This window comes from Eretmochelys imbricata, chromosome 25, assembly GCF_965152235.1.
Source record: "Eretmochelys imbricata isolate rEreImb1 chromosome 25, rEreImb1.hap1, whole genome shotgun sequence".
Lineage (NCBI taxonomy): Eukaryota > Metazoa > Chordata > Testudines > Cheloniidae > Eretmochelys > Eretmochelys imbricata.
Window position 1 is genome coordinate 15118060 of NC_135596.1, and position 20794 is coordinate 15138853.

The 20794-nt window shown below is 57.4% G+C and overlaps 1 protein-coding gene across 1 annotated transcript; it reads left to right on the forward strand.

Annotated features, from left to right (window-relative positions):
• The first annotated feature begins 476 nt into the window (after positions 1–476).
• MEF2B (myocyte enhancer factor 2B) lies at positions 477–20573 on the forward strand. The gene is made up of 9 exons (XM_077842113.1): positions 477–756; positions 8989–9068; positions 11107–11310; positions 11848–11976; positions 12147–12327; positions 15882–16027; positions 17052–17166; positions 17548–17656; positions 19442–20573. The coding sequence occupies exons 2-9, from the start codon at positions 9015–9017 to the stop codon at positions 19752–19754; spliced, it is 1251 nt and encodes a 416-aa protein (XP_077698239.1). The 5' UTR covers positions 477–756; positions 8989–9014; the 3' UTR covers positions 19755–20573.
• Positions 20574–20794: the final 221 nt, after the last annotated feature.

Here is a 20794-nt window from a genome sequence, read left to right on the forward strand (position 1 = left end):
GCTAGCCCTTTGTCCAATGGGAGCTGGAGTGTGATCCACCAGCCCACAGAACAGCATTGGAACGGCACGAGTTATTCCTGAGCTGGGGCTGGACTGAAAGTGGCAGCCTGGAGGTGAAATGCTCTAAGCCCAGCCATGCATTGAACACCCGCTGCAAGTATCTGCCAGCACTCAGAGCTACGGGCTGCCCAGCAGGAGCAAGTCTGGAGTCCTTGGCACATCTACACATCGGTTGATGCTTGGAGGATCCTGCAGCCTGAAAGCCATGGAGCTGCAAGGTGAGGTTCAGAGAGCAGCTACTCCCAATAATCCGCCGCACCCCGCTGCCTGGAGATGGGAAAGGCAGCCCGGGCCTCTGCCCTTCGTGCGCACAAAGGGATAATTGCCTGAGCACTAATGCTGCTTATCTGCTTATCAGCCAGGCAGGCGGGTGAAGCAATTAAAATCTGGAGTGAAAACATCTCCCTCTTTAATACCTGATGGAGCAAAGCCAACAGGAATACAGCCCTGGGGCCCATTGGGAAAGTGAACCAGAAACCTCACCGCAGTGACATGAGCTCGCCACAACATTAAAACAAGAGCGAAACCTCGGGCCTGCTCCAGACCACAAGAGAAAGAGGACAATGGAACAAGGAATGATCTTCAGGGGATACCCACTCCCTCCCACACTCATAAATGGCCACACTGGTCTGGTACCCTTCCGCCCAGTTCCAGGGTACCAGCGCAGACCCACCAACAGCCTGGTATGGCAGGAAGGTAGGAAATGGGTGGAAAGGCCGGAGGTTTGATCCCAGGGAGGTGGGATTTCTGAGGGATGAGCCGCAGATTGTGTGCAGGGTCCTGGCTCTCCTGTCACTGATTTGCCCAAGCTGCGCCAGTGAACCAGCGGGTCCCAGCGCAGTTACAAGGCTGCTGCATGGCCAGGCTGTGCGAGTGGCCAGACCTGTGGCTTTGCACCGGGGGCTACGCTGAATGGAAGAAGGAGGGGGTACGCTCACTGCACCAGGCAGACTCAAGAAGGAAGGGAGAGCAGAGGGGGATGCTGCTCACCAGGAGAGGATGAGAAGCTCCCCTCTGCTTTTAGCACAGCGTAGGAGCTTCAGTCTGCCCCCTTCCTCCCCCGCCGCCTCTTGCACCCTGCTGGGGGAAGGGATGTAAAGGGCAGGGCAAGCTGCCGGGTGTTGTCATGGCACAAGAAGGTACATACAGCTCTGCTGACTGGTGCTTCCCAAGTGTCCAGCGCAACCCCCTGCCTCTCCCACCAGCTAACACAGGGGTTTGCAGCAAATATCCTGCACTAGCTACACAGCTGGTCCTTGGCACCAGGGTGCTGGGGCTGCTCATGCTCATGAACGGATTTTTCTCTTCCCAACCCCAGGGAAGGGCGACCAGGGCGCTGGCCTGGGAGCTGAGAGAGCCACATTCAGTCCCCAGCTCTGCCCCAGGCTCCTTCTGGGACTCCTTCCTGCGTGGTGGGAGTGAGAGCAGGCTGCGGGCCTGGCAGGGGCCCTACGTTCTGGACTGGGAAGTGCTCAGATCCTGTGACAGGAGGGGCCAGGTCTGCACAGCATTTTGGAGCAAGCCTCCCAGCCTGGGCTGACAGCTATGGGGAGCTGCCAGCACCTGGAAGTTGCGGCTGGTGCTGGACTGCGAGCTCTGAAGCCGAGGGATGTTGTAGCTTTGGAGCCCACCCCCTTCCAAGCGCTGTCTCCACGGCTATTTTCAGAGCACTAGCACGAGCCCTGCTAGCCCAAGTCTGTCGGCCCCGCGACTCGCTCCCACTCGCTCCCGAATGCCATGTGGACAAACGCTGGAAAGTGAACTCCTGCTCTGAGACCCAGGGTGCTCATGGTCACACAGAACATCTTTGTGAGAGGCAGGCATTGAAACCGGCTCTCCTGATTCCCAGTCCAGTGCCCTCTCCGTCAGGCCACCCTTCCCTGCCCCACTCCCTTGCCTCTGGACCGACTAGCGCTCCTCGTCCTCCTCTGCTTCACCCCCCTCCGGGAGCTAAGTGGTGACTTTGCTTCTGGTGGGAAATCGCCCTTTTCCCAGGCTGCCGTGTGTTTTCCTGGTGCACATGCAGGACCCAGCTGATTTCACAAACCTCGGCCCCATCTGGCCTGTTGGTCTAGATCAGAGACACCCCACAGGCAGCCAGGCCCCACCCCTGCTGCCCCTTGCTGCCTGAGCATCAGTGAAGCTGCAGCAAAGCGGCTCCCTCTGCCCTGTAATGAGCTGCTCGGGGAGGCGGCTGATGAAACCAGCCTGCTTGTTGCATGAGCCCTCCCCATCTGCGTTATTCAGTGAATACCCTGTAGGTGATGGGAGCTGTGGGGTGGGGAGAGAGATGCAATGCCCAGGGATCGAGGCAGGACTGCGATTAAGATCCATCCTCTCCGCTCTTTGTCCTCGTGCCCCTTTAGCTGCCCTGGGTTGGAGTTCAGCTGCTCTTGGCTTTAATTTGCCTTGTCACTAAATACCCTAGGCCAGGCCCCGTGTGGCTCTGCTGAAGTCCAGGGCACGCTGCGCTGGAGATCCCGGCCTGGCTGGCGTCGCCCCAGGGCTGCACCACTCCCGCTCTCCAGCGACATCCCATCCCTGCGTGGTGGCTGCTGTAACTTCCCCTTTCCTCACTTTAGACTCCACGTCTCCTCCCCCTCTTCTATGCTCAGCCTCGTGCGAGAGACTGCAGCGCTCTTGTTGTGATGCCAGCAGACCCTGCAGTTGCTGGTGGTCGGGGGCCAGGGGACGTGACCTGTCACTCACAGGGCATGGGGTCATTTGAATCCCTTCCTTCACTGGGTTCTCCTGCTCTGCAGGAGAGGAAAGCCCGGCCCCAGAACAGGGTGGGCACAGGAAAACCTCTGGGATTTCCATGCCTTCGTGACCTTTAACTCGCTCCACTGGCCCTTGAGATGGAGGGATTGGTCCTTCCTAAACCCACTGACAACCAGCTACTATTTGTGTGATTGAATAGTAATATGATACATTTATCTAGGGCCTTTATCTCAAAGGAGGTCAAGGTGCTTTGCAAGAGTAGCAGGGAGATGCAGCCACCTCTGGGGAACAGCAGAGAGACGAAGGGAAATGTTTGGCCAAGGATAGAGAGGCAAAGGCCTAATTTGCAGGTCTAGCACCTGGGGGGTTGGGATGTCTGTGCAGGGCAGTGCTGTGCCCAGGAGGTCAGTTACCTGTACTGGAGTCCATGGGCCTTCCTCTGAGCTGGCCGTACTAGGAATAGAACATTGGGTCCAGGGAGGCTGGGCAGCTCAAGCCTGGGACCTGATTTCTGGTGGTCGTCTTGTCCCTGTATACCAGCTAGGCTCGGGGCTTGAGGCAAGCAGCCCAGGGCACAGTGGGCATGCTGGGGTGGAGAGTTTGCATGTAGAGGAGAAGCTGGAGGAGGCAAGAGTGGGGTGGACCTTCATGCTGGGGCTGGTGCAGTCTTGCAAAGCCCCACAGGGAGCCAGTGCAGCAGGGGGGCAACTTAGGGCAGCCTCGAGGCTGCTTTAGTCTGCGCTACCAGCCGCTGACTCTGGCGTCACAAACTGCATCCCCTCTACCCTGTACTGGCTCAGCAATGGCTCTGCCCCCTGATACTTAGATAGCCCACTCCTCCCAAGCCATCCCCTGTGTCCTTATAGCTTCTGGCCTGCCTGAGCCTGTGTTAAAGTGACCCACTGGCTCGAAGGGCGGAGGGGCAGATGCAGTCTGATAGGGGAGGAAGGAGGGACCAGCACACACAGGATTAAGTGAGGGGAGAGAGGAAGCCCTTGGGTGAGGGGGGAGAATTAATTAGCTGCTGTTACTTTAGATCTCCAGGCCAGATGCTCTCTGATGTCAGAGGGGCCCTTTGCCACCTCTCCGCAGATGCCACCAGAGTGATCCCTTCTGAGTGTTTGTAGGTGCTGGCAGGAACGGGGCTTGGAACTGGACCCACTCACTGTGGAGGGTTTTTTACCCTGTGCCTTTGGCCCAAAAGCATATTTAGACCCTGACGGTGATAGGAATGGAGAGCCAGGAGCATGCCGAGCATATAAACTCCTCAGAGTCTCCGGAACTGACCAGCTCTGTAGGAGAGGAGGATTGTTTGGCTGGGGATGGGGCTTACGGAGTTTACAAGCACCCGGCTTGTGGAGCTTATAACCTAGTGGCTTTGCCTCCTCTTGTGTCCTTCCCCTGCTGGTTCTCTGGCTGAGGGGTGGGCTCTTCTGTGGGCTCTTCTGTTTATAACTCTGTAGGTTCCCTTTGAAAATCAATATGATGAGGTGACCCCAAGCAATGGCACGAGAATAAACATGCCAGACTCAGTAGCTTTGTGCAGGATCTGAGTCCCTCGTTTATCGTGGGATTGATTGCCTTGGTGTGGCTATGCCAACGCCATTCTCCTGGTGCAAATGCACTGCAGTAGTGCAAGTGAGGACACCGTGAGTCATGCTGGTGCAAGCCCCACTGGGAACAAATATAACGTGTCTATGTAATGGCCACCAGTTTGGCCAATCAGCCTTAAGCTTAGCCACAGGAGGCTGCAACAGACCTGCACCTCAATGAGTTGGCTCAGAAGGGGACATGTAGCATTGGAGTGAGCTGCGTCTGCAGTAAGTGTTTGAACCGTGGTGCAGTGTCACTAGCTTAGACCTGCTCTGAGGGCCTGACTCCCCACGGCCTTGCATCCTGCGCAGCCTGGATGTAAAAGGCCACCACTCCTGGCCCTGCACCCTTGCTTTTCACCAGTGCAAGCAATTGCACCCAGGCAGGGCTACTGAGAGCCAGGTCCCTTCGCCCTTTGCAAGCAGAAGTAAGTTGGGAAACCTGCTGAAGTTTTCACCAGGGAATATCTGACTTTTTCCGGTAAGTCCCTTCCCACCGGAGCCGGAGGTCCCTAGCGCTGGGGTATTCTCGTCACCCTGGGCATACCTTCATGTCATGCGTGGGCTGAGGACATAGAATGGCAGTCGGGTCGTGGGAACTACAGCATAATTTCCTTCCATAAATTAAAATTAGTTTTGATCAGCTAAATATAGCAGCCGAGGAAGAGGGTAAATGGCCAGGGCTTGTGAGAAGGAAGCTGGATGAGAAATGGCATTCGAGTGAATGAAGGGTGGTGTGGGATGAGCCAGCCCCAGCATTTCCACCCCACCCAGAGCTTTGGGAAAAGTCCCAGTTGCTGCATTCAGGGGAAGGGGGCATGGGTGGATTTTCTGCACAGTGCCTCTGGGGAGCTGGAAGCAGAGCTAGGGATGCTTCAACAAAGGACCATTCCCCTGGGAGTTCTGGCCTGGGAGCAACCTGCAGAGGTCCCCAGATCGAGGGTCAGACTGAGGAGGTTTGGGGAGTTTCTGTACACAGCTCTCAAGCCCAAACTGACCCAGGTCTAAATCCAAAATAGGAAGGAAGGTTTGGAGATGCCTGGAAGAAATGAATACAAGAATCCCTGCCTCCAAGTATCTTCCTGCCAGCTGCACCCTGGTCCTTTCTCTGTTGATTTCCCTCCACCCTATCCCCTGGGGTTAGCAGCAGGTCAGCATGCACAGACTCCTTCCCCCACTTGGGGAGAGCTGGTCCACTCTGGCTGGTTTGCTTGCCCCATGGTGGTATAGCGGGTCCCAGCACTGAGGGATTTGCTGGGTCTGTCCCCAGACTGTTGTATAGCCGTATAGTATTCTGGGACTCCTGCAGCTCCTCTCCCGTAGTGCTCAGGGTCTCGTGGGAGGTGTAATATTGTGGGATGGAAGAAACAGCTGAACTAGGGAAGTTGGGAAGCTCGTGGCTTCCTGGCCATGCTGAAAACCCCCACAAGTAGCACCAATTCAGCTGGACCTAGAATCATAGAAATATCCGGCTGGAGGGGACCTTGAGAAGTCACTGAGCCCAGCCCCCTGCGCTGAGGCAGGACCAAGTAACCCTAGACCAGCCCTGATAGGGGTTTGTCCAACCTGTTCTAAAAAACCTCCTGTGACGGGATTCCACCACCTCCCTGGGGAGCCTGGTCCAGAGTTTAATGACCCGGAGAGTTAGAACATTTCCCTAATGTCTAAACTAAATCTCCCCTGCTGCAGATTAGCCCATTGCTCCTTGTCCTGCCTTCAGTGGGCGTGGAGACCAATTGATCGCTGTCCCCTGTATAGCAGCCCTTCACAGATTTGATGACTGTTCTTTGCTCCCCCCATCAGGTTTCTTTTCTCAAGACTAAACATGCCCAGGGTTTTTAGCCTTTCCTCAGAGGGCAGATTTCTTACCCTGTTATCAGTTTTGTTGCTCTCCTCTAAACTCTCTCCAGTTTATCCCCATCTTTCCTAAAGCGCGGAGCCCAGAACTGGACACAGGACCCCAGCAGTGCCGAGCAGACCTCCCATGTCTCACATCTAACACATCTGTTATACACCCCAGAATATCAGATGTTCTCCTAGCTGCATTGCATTGCTGACTCATATTCAATCTGTGATCCACTGTAACCCCCAGCTCCCTTTCAGAAGTGTGACAACCCAGCCATTCTGTAGTTGTGCGTTTGATTTTTCCTTCCTAAGTGAAGTGAATTTCATCTTGTTGATTTCAGACATTTCTCTAAGTTGTCAAGATCATTTTGAATTCTAATCCTGGTCTCCAAACTGCTTGCACCCCTCCCAGTTTGGTGTCAGCCACAGATTTTATAAGTATAATCTCCACTTCGTTATGCAAGTCATTAATGGAGGTATTGAGTAGTACCAGAGCCAGGCCCGACCCCTGCAGCACCCCACCACATACCCCTCTCCGTTTGACAGTGAACCGTGGATAACTACTCTTTGAGTACTTGTGGCACCTTAGAGACTAACAAATGTATTTGAGCATAAGCTTTCGTGAGCTACATGAAGTGAGCTGTAGCTCACAAAAGCTTATGCTCAAATAAATTGGTTAGTCTCTAAGGTGCCACAAGTCCTCCTGTTCTTTTTGCGAATACAGACTAACACGGCTGCTACTCTGAAACCTACTCTTTGAGTGTCTTTCAACCACTTCCACTCGCACCTTATAGTAATTTCATCTAGACCAGTGGTTCTCAACCAGGGGCACACGTACCCCTGGGGGTACACAGAGGTCTTCCATGGGGTACATCAACGTAACTAGATACTTGCCTAATTTTACAACATCTCTACAAAGCAAGCACTAGAGAAGTCAGGACAGACTAAAATTTCCGACAGACGTTGACTTGTTGATACTGCTCTGTAGACTATGCACTGATATGTCAGGACAATATTTATATTCCAGTTGATTTATTTTAGAATTCTATGGTCAAAATGAGAAAGGAAGCAATTTGTCAGTAATAGGGTGCTGTGATACTTTTGTATTTCTATGTCTGACTTTGTAAGCAAATAGTTTGTAAGTGAGGTGAAACTTGGGGGTACGCAAGACAAATCAGACTCCCGAAAGGGGGACAGTCGTCTGGAAAGGTTGAGAGCCACTGATCTACACCTCGTTTCCCTAGTTTGCATATGAGACTGTCATGACCTGCACTATTGCCCTCCCCCCCCCCCCCGGGGTCATGACCAGCTGCTACAACCAACGCTCCTGGCAGCTGCTGCATGTGGAGGCCGGGGGCTTGTTAGGGATACTTGCAACACCTCTTTTACTTCAGCTGAAGCCAACTGGCTGCCATTGGACCCATGGAGCCAGAGCTGAAACTGGTTTGGTCCTGTGTACACTAGCACTTTGGCCACTTTCAGCACAACTTCGTGGGGATTCATCATCGCAACAAATCGATTTCTTAGTGTGGGCCAGGACCTTCACTGGAGTCAACTCAAACCAGGGTCAGTACCAGGGACCTACTTAATGGAATTGACAAGATTTCAGGACCCAGGAGTCCTGCAGGAGTTAGTCATATCCTAGGGGGGATATGAAAGAAGAAAAGGGTCCCTGTTCTTTGGGGCAGCAAGGAGATTTGGGGTCTTTCTCTCTTCTGCCTTCCTGATCCCCCTCCCCCCCCCCACATGTCTAACAAACACACACAATGAAAGAAGTGGGTGGTTTGCATTTTACAACTTCTCATGCAACCACTTCCTGACCTGAACATGTCTGAGGTCAAATTTAGTCTGTATGTGAAAAAAAAAAAAAAAAAAAGTTGCTTAAAAAAAATTGTAAACCCCCTCCACCCCCCCATCCCCCGCCGCAACCTAAAAACGTCCCCTTTGTCCTATGGAGAACCCCCCCCCCCCCCCCCCAGCCAGGTCAGTGTTCCTCTGTAACCGTTCTCCAAATAACCTAGACTCGGGAGTCAGTAATAAAAAGCTGCAGCAGATTATCTGGTGCAGCTCAAGAGGAAGCACACTGCTATTCTACACTGGGGCTGGAGTTTTGAAATGCAAAGATTCCCTCTTCTGGGGACTCTGGGTTAATAAGGCATTTTCAACTGCCTCGGGAGGTTAGGTGTCCAAGTCCCATTGAATGTCAACAGGCATTGGGTGGAGTTCAGCGAGACCCCCTTGGAGACCCTCACCTTGTGGGGTAGAGGGATTGACGCAGCTGGTTGTACATTGCCAGTGATTTTTATGGGCATTTTGAAAAATGAAATATTTTTTGTCAAAATTCCCCAAGAAAAGTTTTCAAGTTTTTGATTAGCTGAAAATCATTTTTGGTTTGGATTCTGTTTTTTCATTGAAAAATTTCATCAAAAGTGATTTTCCCCCCTGAAAATGTCCTCTTTTGTGAACTCCATTGCCAGCTCGCTCTGGTGCTTGGCAGAGCATTCTAGGCCTCCAACCCAGAAGCGAAGGGATCCAAAGCATCTCGGCCTAGGAACTGGCTCTCTTGGAGAGCTGTGTTAACCCCAGGATCACCTTCTCCACCCAGGTCAGGTTTGGATTTAGATCCGAGCCCCCACCTCATGGCCCAATGATGGTAGGCTCAGAAACCTGGATCCTGTGGTTCTTAGCACTATTTGCAAAGCCTGGTCTAACGCTCAGTGGGCTGCTATCAATGCAGATGCATCAGTAACCGTTTCTTTCTCTATTCCAGCATCCCCTCAAAACAAGCAGTGAAAAATGGGCCGGAAAAAAATACAGATTAGTCGAATTTTGGACCAGCGCAACCGTCAGGTAATCCCCAGCCCCTGGGCCCATCCAGAAACTGGTCTGGGAAACACCGGAGGTTGGGCAAAGGAGTTTGGATTCAACGGTGGGGAAAGGTGCAAGATTGTTGGCTCTGGAAATGTAGCGCGCACAGAGGCAGAGTAAACTGCTCCTGCACTGCATCCCTTAGGCACTGAGCCTGCAGCCTTGCCCGGCAGGAACCCCCAATGAGATGCTCAGACTTGCATTAGCATGGACTCTGCACGCTCATTTGGCAACTAGACCCAAGACCATCAGACAGGGGCAATGTCCAATCCCTACCAACCGTGAGCAGGATTGGAGTCACGGGGAGATGTGCTGTGTAGCCCACCACGGTGCCCTGAGCCAGCCAGTTCCTCAGCCTGGGGCTGGGCTTGACCCAGCAACCTAGTGGTAGCAGCCTCCAAAGGCTATTCCCAATGCACTGCAGCCTCTTGCCCGTCGCGTGTTACGGAGGGTTGGCCCAGGATGTGCCCCGGGTCGTTATGACAGCCATTGATGTGATGCATCTCCTCGAGCGCTGTGAGGAGCATGCAGCGTGCGTGGCCGCAGCTGATGCCGGGTCACCCTTGCTCACGTGACCTGAGGTGCATAAAAGCTGCAGGCAGCGCGAGAGCCAGTGATGCCACGGGGCAGAGGTTTGCCTGGCAGTTCCAAGGCAGTGGGCACCGTGCCACCAATGCTATTCCAGAGCGGCGTCTGGAGAACACCTCCCAGAGAGCTCAGTTGTGTACCTAATGAGAGACGATATTTATAATGGCTCTGAGAAGCCACCAGCAGCAGCTGGCTAGCAGGAGGGGCACTAATTTAGCCCTTTCGTTGGGCGTGGCTGCTCCAGGTTCTGCCGGGCTGCATTCTCCCAGAGGACAGTGTCCGTTCTGGGTGAGGGCTGGTGCAGATAGACACCCAGAAGCTCATCTGCTTAACTGAAAGAGCTGCACCTCAGCGGCCCCAGTCCTCCACGGTCATTTACCCCAGCGCCAGGTGGGTGCGAAAGGCTCCCCCATCACTGGTATAAATGGCTACACAAGGAGCAGGGCGGTGGAGAACCGCGCCCAAGGTTCGAGCTGCTTGGGAATTTTTCAGTGAAACGAGGTTTTGTTGGAAAATGCCGATTTGCAGACTCCAATTGGCAATGCCCATGCTCTCTAGGGCTCTGATCCACTGAGAGCATGTCAGCTCTTAGAACGGGCTGCGGAAGCCATTGCTGCCCCCTTCGGTGCATCTGTGCACAGAGGGACGTGTTGTAGCCAGGCCGGGATCATACGGGGACTTGGCTGCGCTAGGACAAAGGGTGTGTTCTGGCCGTGTGACAGCCAACCCGTGGTCACTAACCCCCGGGACCACCCTAGTGTGGAGAAGTCTGCAGGTCCCACACCCATTGCTGCGTGGGATAAAGCCACCCTTCCCCCTAGGGCTTGCCTCACCCTGCTAGCGCGGCAAACTGCCTCGTCTACACTAGGATCTTACCACCGTTTTTCTAAGGCTTGGTAAAAATACGCCCTTTGTCCTAGCATGGCAGTGCTGTGTGTGCGTGCGTGTGTGGGTGGTCACAGCGGTTGTGCAAACTGGACACGCTGGGGGGGGGTGTGCAGCACTTACCAAGGGGAGGCTCAGGCTAAGCGCCGAGCGCCGAATTTAGTTCTCAGTGCTCTGAGGTCGGTGCTAATTATACTCCCAGCTGATGGCGGGTCCTGTGTTGTCAGCCGCACACGCGCAGGGCCAGATTTTCAGACGCGCTTCCCACGCTGGGCGTCAGGCCACTGAGTACCTGTGTCCCAGTAGGAGCAGCTGGGGCCGAGATGCCTACGTGGCAGTGGAGGTCTGCGGAAGGGGTGCCCAGCACCTGCGAATCTGGCCCCGAGCACTCGGAGAAATACGTCCTGCCACTGCGTCCCGGCAGGGGGGCATTGGTGTGACCCCACTCATGTCAGGTGTCAGTCTGGAGGCCAGTCCAGTGCAGCAGTCTGCAGGGCCGGCGCTCTGGTGCCTTGTGCTTGCCCTGAGCCCTGTGCCCGCCCCTCAGGTGACCTTCACCAAGCGCAAGTTCGGGCTGATGAAGAAGGCCTACGAGCTGAGCGTGCTGTGTGACTGCGAGATCGCCCTCATCATCTTCAACAGCACCAACCGCCTCTTCCAGTACGCCAGCACCGACATGGACAAGGTGCTGCTCAAGTACACGGAGTACAGCGAGCCGCACGAGAGCCGCACCAACTCCGACATCCTGGAGGTAACACCACCTGGGCTCGCGGGGGGCTGCAGGGCAGAACTGACGCTGGTTCCAGGGCAATTAGAAAGGCAAAGCAGCGAAGCTGGCCCGGCAGGCAGCTGCTGAGCAGCCTCTGCATGAAACGAGTTTTGCAAGGTCTCAGCCTAGATCCTAGCAGACAGATGACCACTGGCAGTAACTGACCAACCCCTTGCTGGCAGCCCCAGCCGAGAGGCCAGGTGGGGAGAGGGCCTTGGAGACGCAACTGCAATGGGGCAGGCAGGGAAGGACACAGTTGTGCCCCACATGTCCCTCTTGCCCCAAGGCAAAGCCTGAGTGTGCAGGGAGTGGGTGAGGGGGCAGCTGCTGTATCTGTGCCAGGGTCTGGGGGGAAGGAAGCTGTGAGGAGAATGCAAAGCAAGGGGTGGGGCAGGGCGAGGGGGCAGTAGTGGGAGTGGGGAGGGGCAGGGCGAGGAGACCCTGGGCACTTTCCCCCCACTCTGCCTGCCAAGGGAATCCCTGCTGGGCCTCCTCGCTCACAGGCTCCTTCCCTGCCAGACGCTGAAGCGGAAGGGCCTGGGGCTGGAAAGCCAGGAGCTGGAGCTGGACGAAGGGCTGGACCCCATGGAGAAGGTCCGGAAGCTGAACGAGGGGGTGGACCTGACGGTGGCGCGGCCCAGGCTCTACGTGAGTGGCCGGATCCCCGTTCCCTGCATGGGATTGAGACCATGGCGATGCCTTGGCATGGCAAAGATCCACTCAGTGCCCTTCCCCCACCCACCGGGGCTGCCTGGCAAGGTGATCCCCTCCCCCACGGGCCCCACTGTGACCCCCACGTCCCTGCTCTCCCTTTCCAGTCGTCAGCCCCTCTGCCCAGCCACGAAGCAGCCTACGCGGGCACACCGCCCTCTGGGAGCGACGGAGGGCTCAGCAGTGCCAACGGGTCCCCGCAGCACCAGAGCCGCCTGCCTGCGTTCAAGTCAGCGATTCCCAGGCACGGCCAGCCTTCGGGGCGCTCCCCGGGGCCACTGCCTCCAGGTGTGTTCTCCCCGGGTGGCCAAGCACGGGCAGAGGAAGTGGGGCTCAGCCACGGAATCCGGGGGTTGTGGGGGGGAGGGGGTGCTCGGCCACAGAATCTGCGGGTTGTGGGGGCGGGGCTCAGCCATGGAATCCGGGGGACGTGGTTTGGCTTCTAGAGGCAGCACTTGAGTGTTGGGTTGCTCAACACAGCCGCCTTCAGGTTGACGAAGGAGCCAACACCCAGTGAGTGTTACCCAGTCTTTGCCCTTCTGCGGTGGCCTGTGGAAACGGCCGAGTGCCCAGGGCCTGGATCTCCCCTGGTTAAAGTAGCTGGTCAAACCCAAGGGTGTCATGGTCTAGCGGTTAGAGGAGCCAGGGCTCTGTAGTCAGGACTCTTGGGTTCTATTCCCAGTTCTGCCACTGACTTGCTATGCAATCGTATGTGAATCTCGTCTCCCTCTGCACCTCGGTTTCCCCGTCTGTACCTTGGGGGATCACGACCCTGCCTCGGGTGGAGAGCAGTCATTCCGCTGTGTGGGGGATTTCAATATCTTGGAATCTGGTTTCATTTGATTTTGCAACAAAAGCCAAAAATGTTGGAATTCTCTGTGAAAGGGGAGTGGAGCCCTGGCTGCGGCGTCTGCCTGGCTGGCTACCTGGGAGTCACCGACCCTGGATGGCCTGGAAGCCCAGACTGCTGAGAAGCCGTGAGCATGAGAATCAGGCTTCCAGGCCTTCTAGTGTCCGCTTGCTGTCAGGCTGCCAGGAGCGCTGCTGAGGAGCCAGGCAGGTGAGCTCGCAGGAGCCCAGCCGGTTTCCATTATAACGTTGCTGAAATCGAACCAGCTCCGTTAAACGGTTTGATTCTGACAAACCGGCAGGTTCCGAGGACAAAGTGTTTTGTTGGAACTTTTCCGACTGGCTGTAATCCTGACCTCTGCTGGGCGCTGGGGGATCCTGAGCTGGAAGGCGCTAGGGACGTGCAGAGTGTTTATTACTGTAGCTTCTCCTGGGTAATCAACAAGTTCAAAGAGTGGACAGCAGGGATGGGCTAAGGTGCCGTCAGAGCCTGCAAAGCGACTGTAAAAATGGCCCCGTCTCACTCCATACAGCTGCTTCCTGTGTTTTGCTGAGTCATAAGTGCTGATTTTATGCACACTCACAGGCATGCACATGAACAAGCACCCACCTGCACACTCACACTCACCTGCATGCCCACTCACACGCATGCACACGCGCTCACATGCCCACTCACACGCGTGCACACGCGCTCACATGCCCACTCACACGCATGCACACGCGCTCACATGCCCACTCACACGCGTGCATTTCTGATGGTGGTGGGCATTTCCCAGCTCCCCTGCATTTTGGGGGGGTTTGAAATGTGCCCTGCAATCAGGATCTTCGGTTTCCCTTGGCCCCTTTCCCCAGCTCAGAGGGGTAAGCAGGGCGGGGTGGGGGACAGATGGAAACCTCAGCTGCTCTCAGTACAGTCGGGCTTGGAAGTGACTGTCGGCTGGAAAAAGTGACTGAGGCTGACCAGTGGAAACTCCCCGGGCGTGGGGGTGAGGGGAAAGGGGGGTGGGTGACAAGGGTGTTGGTGGGTAACATGTGGCTTTGCTGCGGTCACGTAATGCTGGAGCCCGAACTCCGTGGGCGGGGCTTGTGTGATCTGTGCAGGGCCCTCGCTGCGTGCGGGGAGGTCTGATGTAATGTGCGCCGAGGAGGAGGTTTCCAACCACCCGGCCTGTGGCGGGGGAGCTGATTGGGCCGGATCGCACTGCACTTTCCCCACGCCGCCCTGCCAGCCCTTGGCCCCGGTCTGGAGGGGCCCAGCCAGCCCTTGGCCTCTGCGCTGGGGCTGCCAGACAAGAGGACAGTCATGAGGGGGGCCTATGTGATGTGGATTCTTGTCCCTGCGTGCTGGACTGAGACCCCCAGAGCCTGTCAACCAGCCGTGAGAGCGGGGCCCTGCTGCACCCGAGACCCTCTCCTCTGCCTTGGTTGTGGGGGCAGCTGATGGGGGGTTCACCCTGTCTCCTGCTGCCCTCTGTTCCTGAGAGCAGCTCTCTCCATCTTCCCATGTGTTTGTCTGCCCTGGGGCCAGCGGGGAATCAGGGTGTTTGTGGGAGATGCGCAGGGAGTGACACCCTCCGCCACTGCAGGGCTCCATCGCTCCTCAGTGGGTGAGATAACGGGTGCAGAGGGGGTAGCAGCTCCCAAAGCAGCCCTGGGTGCGGAGCTCACGGGGGACGAGGAGGAATGGGCGGCAGAGAGCAGGCACTGTTGCCCATTCTACGTCTGCGTGTGTTGGACGGGGGGGTTGCCACCCTTGGGAAGCAAAGATCCTGGGAATTCCTGCCATGGGGATGTAGTACCAGACTGGCATGAGTGCTGCCCGCTGAGCAGGGCTGAAAGTCCCAGTCTCAGAGCCCAGCAGCCGGGCCCACTTTAGCAAATCGTTTCCGTTCCTTGCTGGCGGCGTCATGTCCCCCACACCTGACCCTGGTGTCCCAGCCACAGACCAGGTGCAGTGCTGCTCGGAGGAGCCCCGGGGCCCGGCCTCTCTCAGGAAGTGGGTTTGCAGTCACAGAAGCAGAGGAGGTTTCCGCCAAGCTCCCACCTCCCTCCCCTCACACACACTTCTTAGATGAGTGGCCCTGCTTTCAGGCGCCGCTCCAGGAACTCAGGGCTTTCCGACCTGGCTCGGCCAAGAGACGGCATCCGCTTCCTCCCAAAGGGCCTGGGCGTCACTTCTGCTATCTGGACTGAGACTCCCAGAATCCTTTGCTTTCCAAGGGTGACGTTCACCTCTGTAAAGAGGCCTGGCACAGGGTCTGGGCACTACTGAAGTCCTGCCTAGGCTCCTTGTGCCAGACCCTGTATCACTAACCCCAAGTATCCAACAATGATGAATCATGAGATTGGCTTAAAAATCGTGAGACTTTTCAAGCAGTGATTCAGGGTCTGGGGAGTGTTCTCTCTCTTTGAGCCCTTGGGCTGCGCTTGGGTCACAATTCCCAGCTTCTCTCCACAGACAGCAGGGCTAGACATTTTATATTTTTTAAGGAAAGCTGAGAGCCTCACCTAATCCCCTGACTCCCAGAGCTGGGGCTTTAAGAAAACCACCACGTCTTGCGAGATGCCAGAGTTGGCAGCTCTGCCACCTTCCTAGGTTGTTTTGTAACCAATCCTCCTGCTCAAGTGGCATCTCTTCTCTGCTGGAGGCTGGATGTGACGACAGCTGGGGACATAGAAAAGTAGCTATGAATTAAACACGACCCTGCTCGGAAGGAGATCTCTCTGGCCATGCCCCACGAACAAGGTCGTCGCCTCCAGTGCACTCGATCCCACTTCTGAAGGGTGAATTTGCCTCAAGGCGTGTTATCCTTATGACTATGCATAGGAAAGAAAGCGCACTGTGCCAGGCGCTGTACATACCCAGAGGGGGGCACGCAGCTATGCTGTGCCTTATCTCAGACTCCAGTGCATTCACCTGCCATTCCCTGAGCTGGGCTCTCACCCCAGTGCTTCCCAGATGCACTAACCTTGGCCTGCTTCTCCCTGCCTAGGCCTCGGCTACCCTCTCTTCTCCCATGGCAACCTGAACCGAGCCCTGGCTACCAAGACCCCTCCCCCACTCTACCTAGGGGCAGAAGGCCGCAGGATGGATGTCCACAGCAGTTTGTCCAGCGCCAGGAGTAATCTGACATCAGCGGTAAGTGCCACACTCAGTGTGTCTGGTGACGAGGGTCTAGGAAGGGTCCTTCCGAAATACAGATGCCTGTGAGAGGCTGTATTTAATACATGAAATCCCTTGAGAGCTGCCCACTGTGCTCCAGCTTCCCCCACCATCCAGGCAGCAGGGCCCCTGGCTGGCACTGCAGAAGGCTCCCGGGTTGGGTTTAGGAGGAGCAGCACAAGGTTGTCAAGGGGGTAGTGGAGAGGGAAGGGTTAACAGGAGGAGGACACTGTTCTGAGATCTCAGGATGCTCCAGCCAGGCTGCGGCTCTGCCAGGGGGTAAATCCGGAGTCGCTCCATGGGCATGGGTGGATTGCAGCAGCACTGGGCGGATGAGTGAGAGGAGAACCTGCCCCACAGGGTGCAGAGGAGTCAGAGCGTAGGGTGTGCATAGGGGGTAAGGGGGCTGAGCACTCCTTTTGCAGGTAGTTTAGGGATCCCCAGTTTCTTGGTTTGTACTGGGGGAAGCGGGAGGGGGAAGGAGCAAGGCTCCCTTGGGAAAAAAACAGATCTCTGCCCGGCAGCCCCTTCTATGGGGAGCTTGGAGCTCTGGGGGTGAAGAGGGTCAGTGATGAAACCGTGGCTTTGAAATAGCCCAGAGTTTGGGGACGTAGTTCACACTCACTCATTTGCACTCACAATGTGCAGGCACACACGCCATCTGGCACACACATGCAAGTTGCACACTCACCCAGCCACATGCATGCAGACAGGCCTGTCTGCACAGCCAGATACACGTGCCCAGTCATGCTCACACAAACTCACACGCACATGGTCACGCACCTGCCCAGTCGCCCATGCATTCTCACACAGCCTTGCACACCCATGCACACTGGACGTTTCCGGGGGGTGAGATGGGAGGGGATGGAGGAAAACACTCGGCCATTCAGAAGGGAAGCGATCGCGGGCCAGGGGTCAGAGTGGCGTGGAGGGGAGCTGGGGAAGGACCCGAGCCGGGTGTTTATTGGAAGCCTGAACAGAGGATGCTTGTTTGTCTCAGCAGCGATCGCTCTACCCTGGCCTGCAGACGGTGAGCCCAGTGCTGCCCACCGGCAACGGCAGCATACCAGCCCATGGGCTAGGGGGCTTCCCCTTCCTCTCCTCAAGCCAAGCAGGTAGGCCCTGGTGGATAGCTCCTAGCCTGACGCCCCCGCTCACCCAGTACCTAGATGTCTCCCCACACCTTGCCAGGGGCTGCAGTTTGGATCTGGTCGCCCATGACCCTGCAGGGAATCCCCGTCCCAGAGCTGAGCTGGTTTGTGCTCCTCACTCACTGCATGACCTCAGCCTGCAGTGGCTGCTGGACACCCTGGGGAAGGGAGCCAGGCACCCCCAAATGGCCAGATGGGAGCCCCGTGCCCCTGGAATCCCTCCCATGGGCTCAGTCCTGGTGTAAACGACACAGCAGGTATAAACTGGCTGTGGACACGGAGGTCCCTCTACTTTCACCCGTTAGCCCTTCTCCTCCTGATGTCCGTCTGCTTTCTCACTGGCAGAGTACGGGCCCGGCGAGGCCTCCTCGCACCCTGGCTACCTCCAGCCCAACGCCATTGCCTCCTGGCAGCACCACAGAGACATGGCAGCCTCCGCGCACCTGCCGCTAGGGTAAGAACCACGCCCAACTCCCAGCCTCGGCTAGGGGGCTGAGTGGGACTTCTCTCTGGGGGCAGGAGCCTGGGCTCCCATCCCTTCCCCAGCCTCTCTCCCCACAGGCCAGCAGGGCTGGGTGCAGGAGTTAGATCTTCACGACTGCATCCCCCCTCTCCCTTTCCCCATTTCTCTTCCTCCATCTCCTTTCCCCCGCTCCCAACACTGGGTCCCAGGTCCCCAGAGGGCTGGCCAGTGAAGCCCTAGCCCCGCTCTGAGAGTAAAACCCAGACACAGGCTGGGCAGGTGCCTTCTCCTTGTAGCTTCTGGTGCCACCTGGTGGCAGGAGCTCAGCATGGGTTGGCGACGAGATTGGTGCCTTCTGCCTGCTCCCCACCGGGAGTTTGTTACTAGCCGTGTTCCGGACACTGGCAGCCGAAGGAGGGAGCTGGCAGGGGGCCGCTCCGCCAGCGGCCGGCTGCAGCTTCCGGTGGCTCTGGCTGCTGTGCTGTGAACGCTTGGACTGGCAGATACAAGCGCCCTCTCCCTGAACGCAGAGGACAGCACAGCTCCCCCAGCCTGGGCAGCCGCTCCCAGCTCCTCGGCTAGGATGTCCCCAGGGGGAAATTGGACCCACGTCTGCCCCAGGCCTCGGGAGCAGCGACTCTGTGGCATGGGCCCAACAAACCATTGCGATCGCAGCTGGGCACGGATGGCCCTGTGTGGGGGTGGGAGAAAAATGCCCAGGGATTGGTTCGTTTCCGGAGCCCCCAGCTTCCGGGAGAGCCCCGCTCCTGGGAACACCCCCTGCCGCCTTATCCCAGCAGGTCCGGGATGTTTGCAAAGCCTATTTAAAACTGGCTGTGCCCAGGGGACGGTGCCCCCCATCGCCTGAGCCAGGCTCCCAGCTGCTCTCCCAGGCGTGTGGGTGGGGGAAGCGCTTGGGAACCTGGTGCCCCAGTGGGTTGCACCTCGTGGGCCGCCAGTTCTAATTTAGCTCCGGCCAGGAGTGAGGAAGTCGTTAGTGTCTGGCGGCTGCTGGGGGAGATGTGTTTGGTGGAGCTCAGTGTCTCCCTGGCACCAACGCTGCCCAGAGAATGGGCACAAACAGGCCACCCCTATCTGCAAGGGCTGCTATGGGCAGCAACTTCCTGCTAGAAGCCGGGGAGCACTTGCAGGGGGGCAGCGTGTGGGAACCTCGGCCCAGGGGGAATAGCGGGCACTGCCAGCACGCTGGCCACATGAGACATTTCAAAGTGGGCGGGGACAAAAGGGGATCTCCCACTAACCTGGCTTGTGGGGTCACCCTGCTGGTGGCTCTTGTAGGGAGGGAACTGGATCGCCCCACACACACAGCTGGTTAGAAGAGGAGCCGCTCCCAGTGCAAAGCCCAAGTGGGAGCATGTCAGCAACCCCCATTCCTGAGCCAGGGGATTAAATGGGGGAAATGCCCCCTCCCCCCACAAGCAGATGGGCTGTTGCAGGGTTGGCTATCTGCAGTCCAACTTCCTGCCTGGGATGGGGGGGGGTGGGGGAGGGTGGGAAATGCAGCCAGGAATAAGAGGACATTTTTTTAAAGATCGGCAAACTTTCCCCCCTACCCCCCAACCCCAGCCAATGAGGGAGTGCTCCGAATCCTGGTCAATGGAGCGGGTCAGTTCCGGTTGCCTTGGGATGGAGGCAGGAGTCCGAGAGCAGCCACAACCCAGCTGCTTGGGGCCGAGAGATCCCCTGGTGGCTTCCTCCTTCGGAGTCTCCCTCTGGCTCCCAGCCTGGCTCACGCCCTCCTCTTTCCTTCCCCAGGGCGGCCGGCAGAGGGCTCCCCACCGAAGAGGCAGCCCCGGCCCCCAGCAGCTCTCCCCAGCACCAGGCGATCAGCATCAAGTCCGAACGGGTCTCCCCAGTGGTCAGCTGCAGGTCGGCCACCCCCCAGCACTCCCTGAGCGGCCTGTCCTCCCTCAGCGACGTCCCCAGAGGGCCCGGGGACCCGCCCCAGCGAGACGAGTATGCCAAGGCCTATCACTACCCGCTGGTCCTGTCCCGGCCGCTGGCGGAGGAGCAGCAGGGGGGCGTCCCGGTGCGGCGCCTGCAAGTGACGGACGTTTGGCAGAGATAGTGGGGCCGGCTGTCCGGGGTGGGGGGTCGCCCGCGCTGTTTGCGTGTACGTACCGGCAGTGGCAGGCCCAGTCTGTCCCAAGCCTCCTCTTCTGCTCAGAAGCACTTGGACCTTTCTCCCTGCAGCCACAACCACCACAGAGCATGGCTGAGTGCTGCGGGAGGCGGGGGGGTCCCAGAACCCCATGGGTAGTGAGTGCCTGGGGGGAGACCCCCTCGCTGCCTAGCCCCAGAACCCCATGGGCTATGAGTGCTTGGGGGAGCCCCCTTTTTTGCCCAGCCACAGAACCCCATAGGTTGTGGGGTGACCCCCTGGTGCCCTGCCCCAGAATCCCCTGGGCTCAGAGTGCCCACGGGGAGCTCCCTCTCTCGGTTTGAAATACATCCCTACCCTCTTTCCCTCCAGCTCTCTGATTTCATGTTAATCGCATGTTTGGGTGGAAGGTCTGTTCCTCTGAGCTGGGCTGGGGCTCCCGTGAGCAAGGGGCACCCCCCCCACCCTCGCCTGCCCCCCACCTCTGCTCCTAATGCCCCAGACCAGCTGCAGGTGCCTCAGAAGCTCCTGTCTGTCTTGTTAACCGTGCCCACGTCAACACCTCCCAGCCTTCTGCCAGCACCAGTGCAGCACCACTGGGGCACAGCCGTGGCATGCCAGCGCGGGCGGGCACTGGCCTTTGAACCCTGCGCAGGCTGGGAAGGTCTGCGTTAGAGCTGCCCCCCCGTGGATTCGCAGTGTTCAGGTGCCACTCTGGATTATTTTCTATTTATTATGTTATATCCAGCCGCAGGTTCAACCAATAAAGATTTGGGTTTGTCCGGCCCCCCGGGGTGATCTTGTCGCCCAAGCGGCTGGGATAACGCTGGCTGGAAGAACGGCATGTGAGGTGCGTGGGGAGTGGGGTGGGTTTCCTCTCTCCTCTCCCCTCCTCCCCCCCACAATCAAGTTAACAGCACCTGAATGTGGTGGGGGGGGAAGACAGGAGACCAGCAGGGTGTTGACAGCCCTGGGGCGTGTTTGACTGTCACACAGAGCCCTGGGCA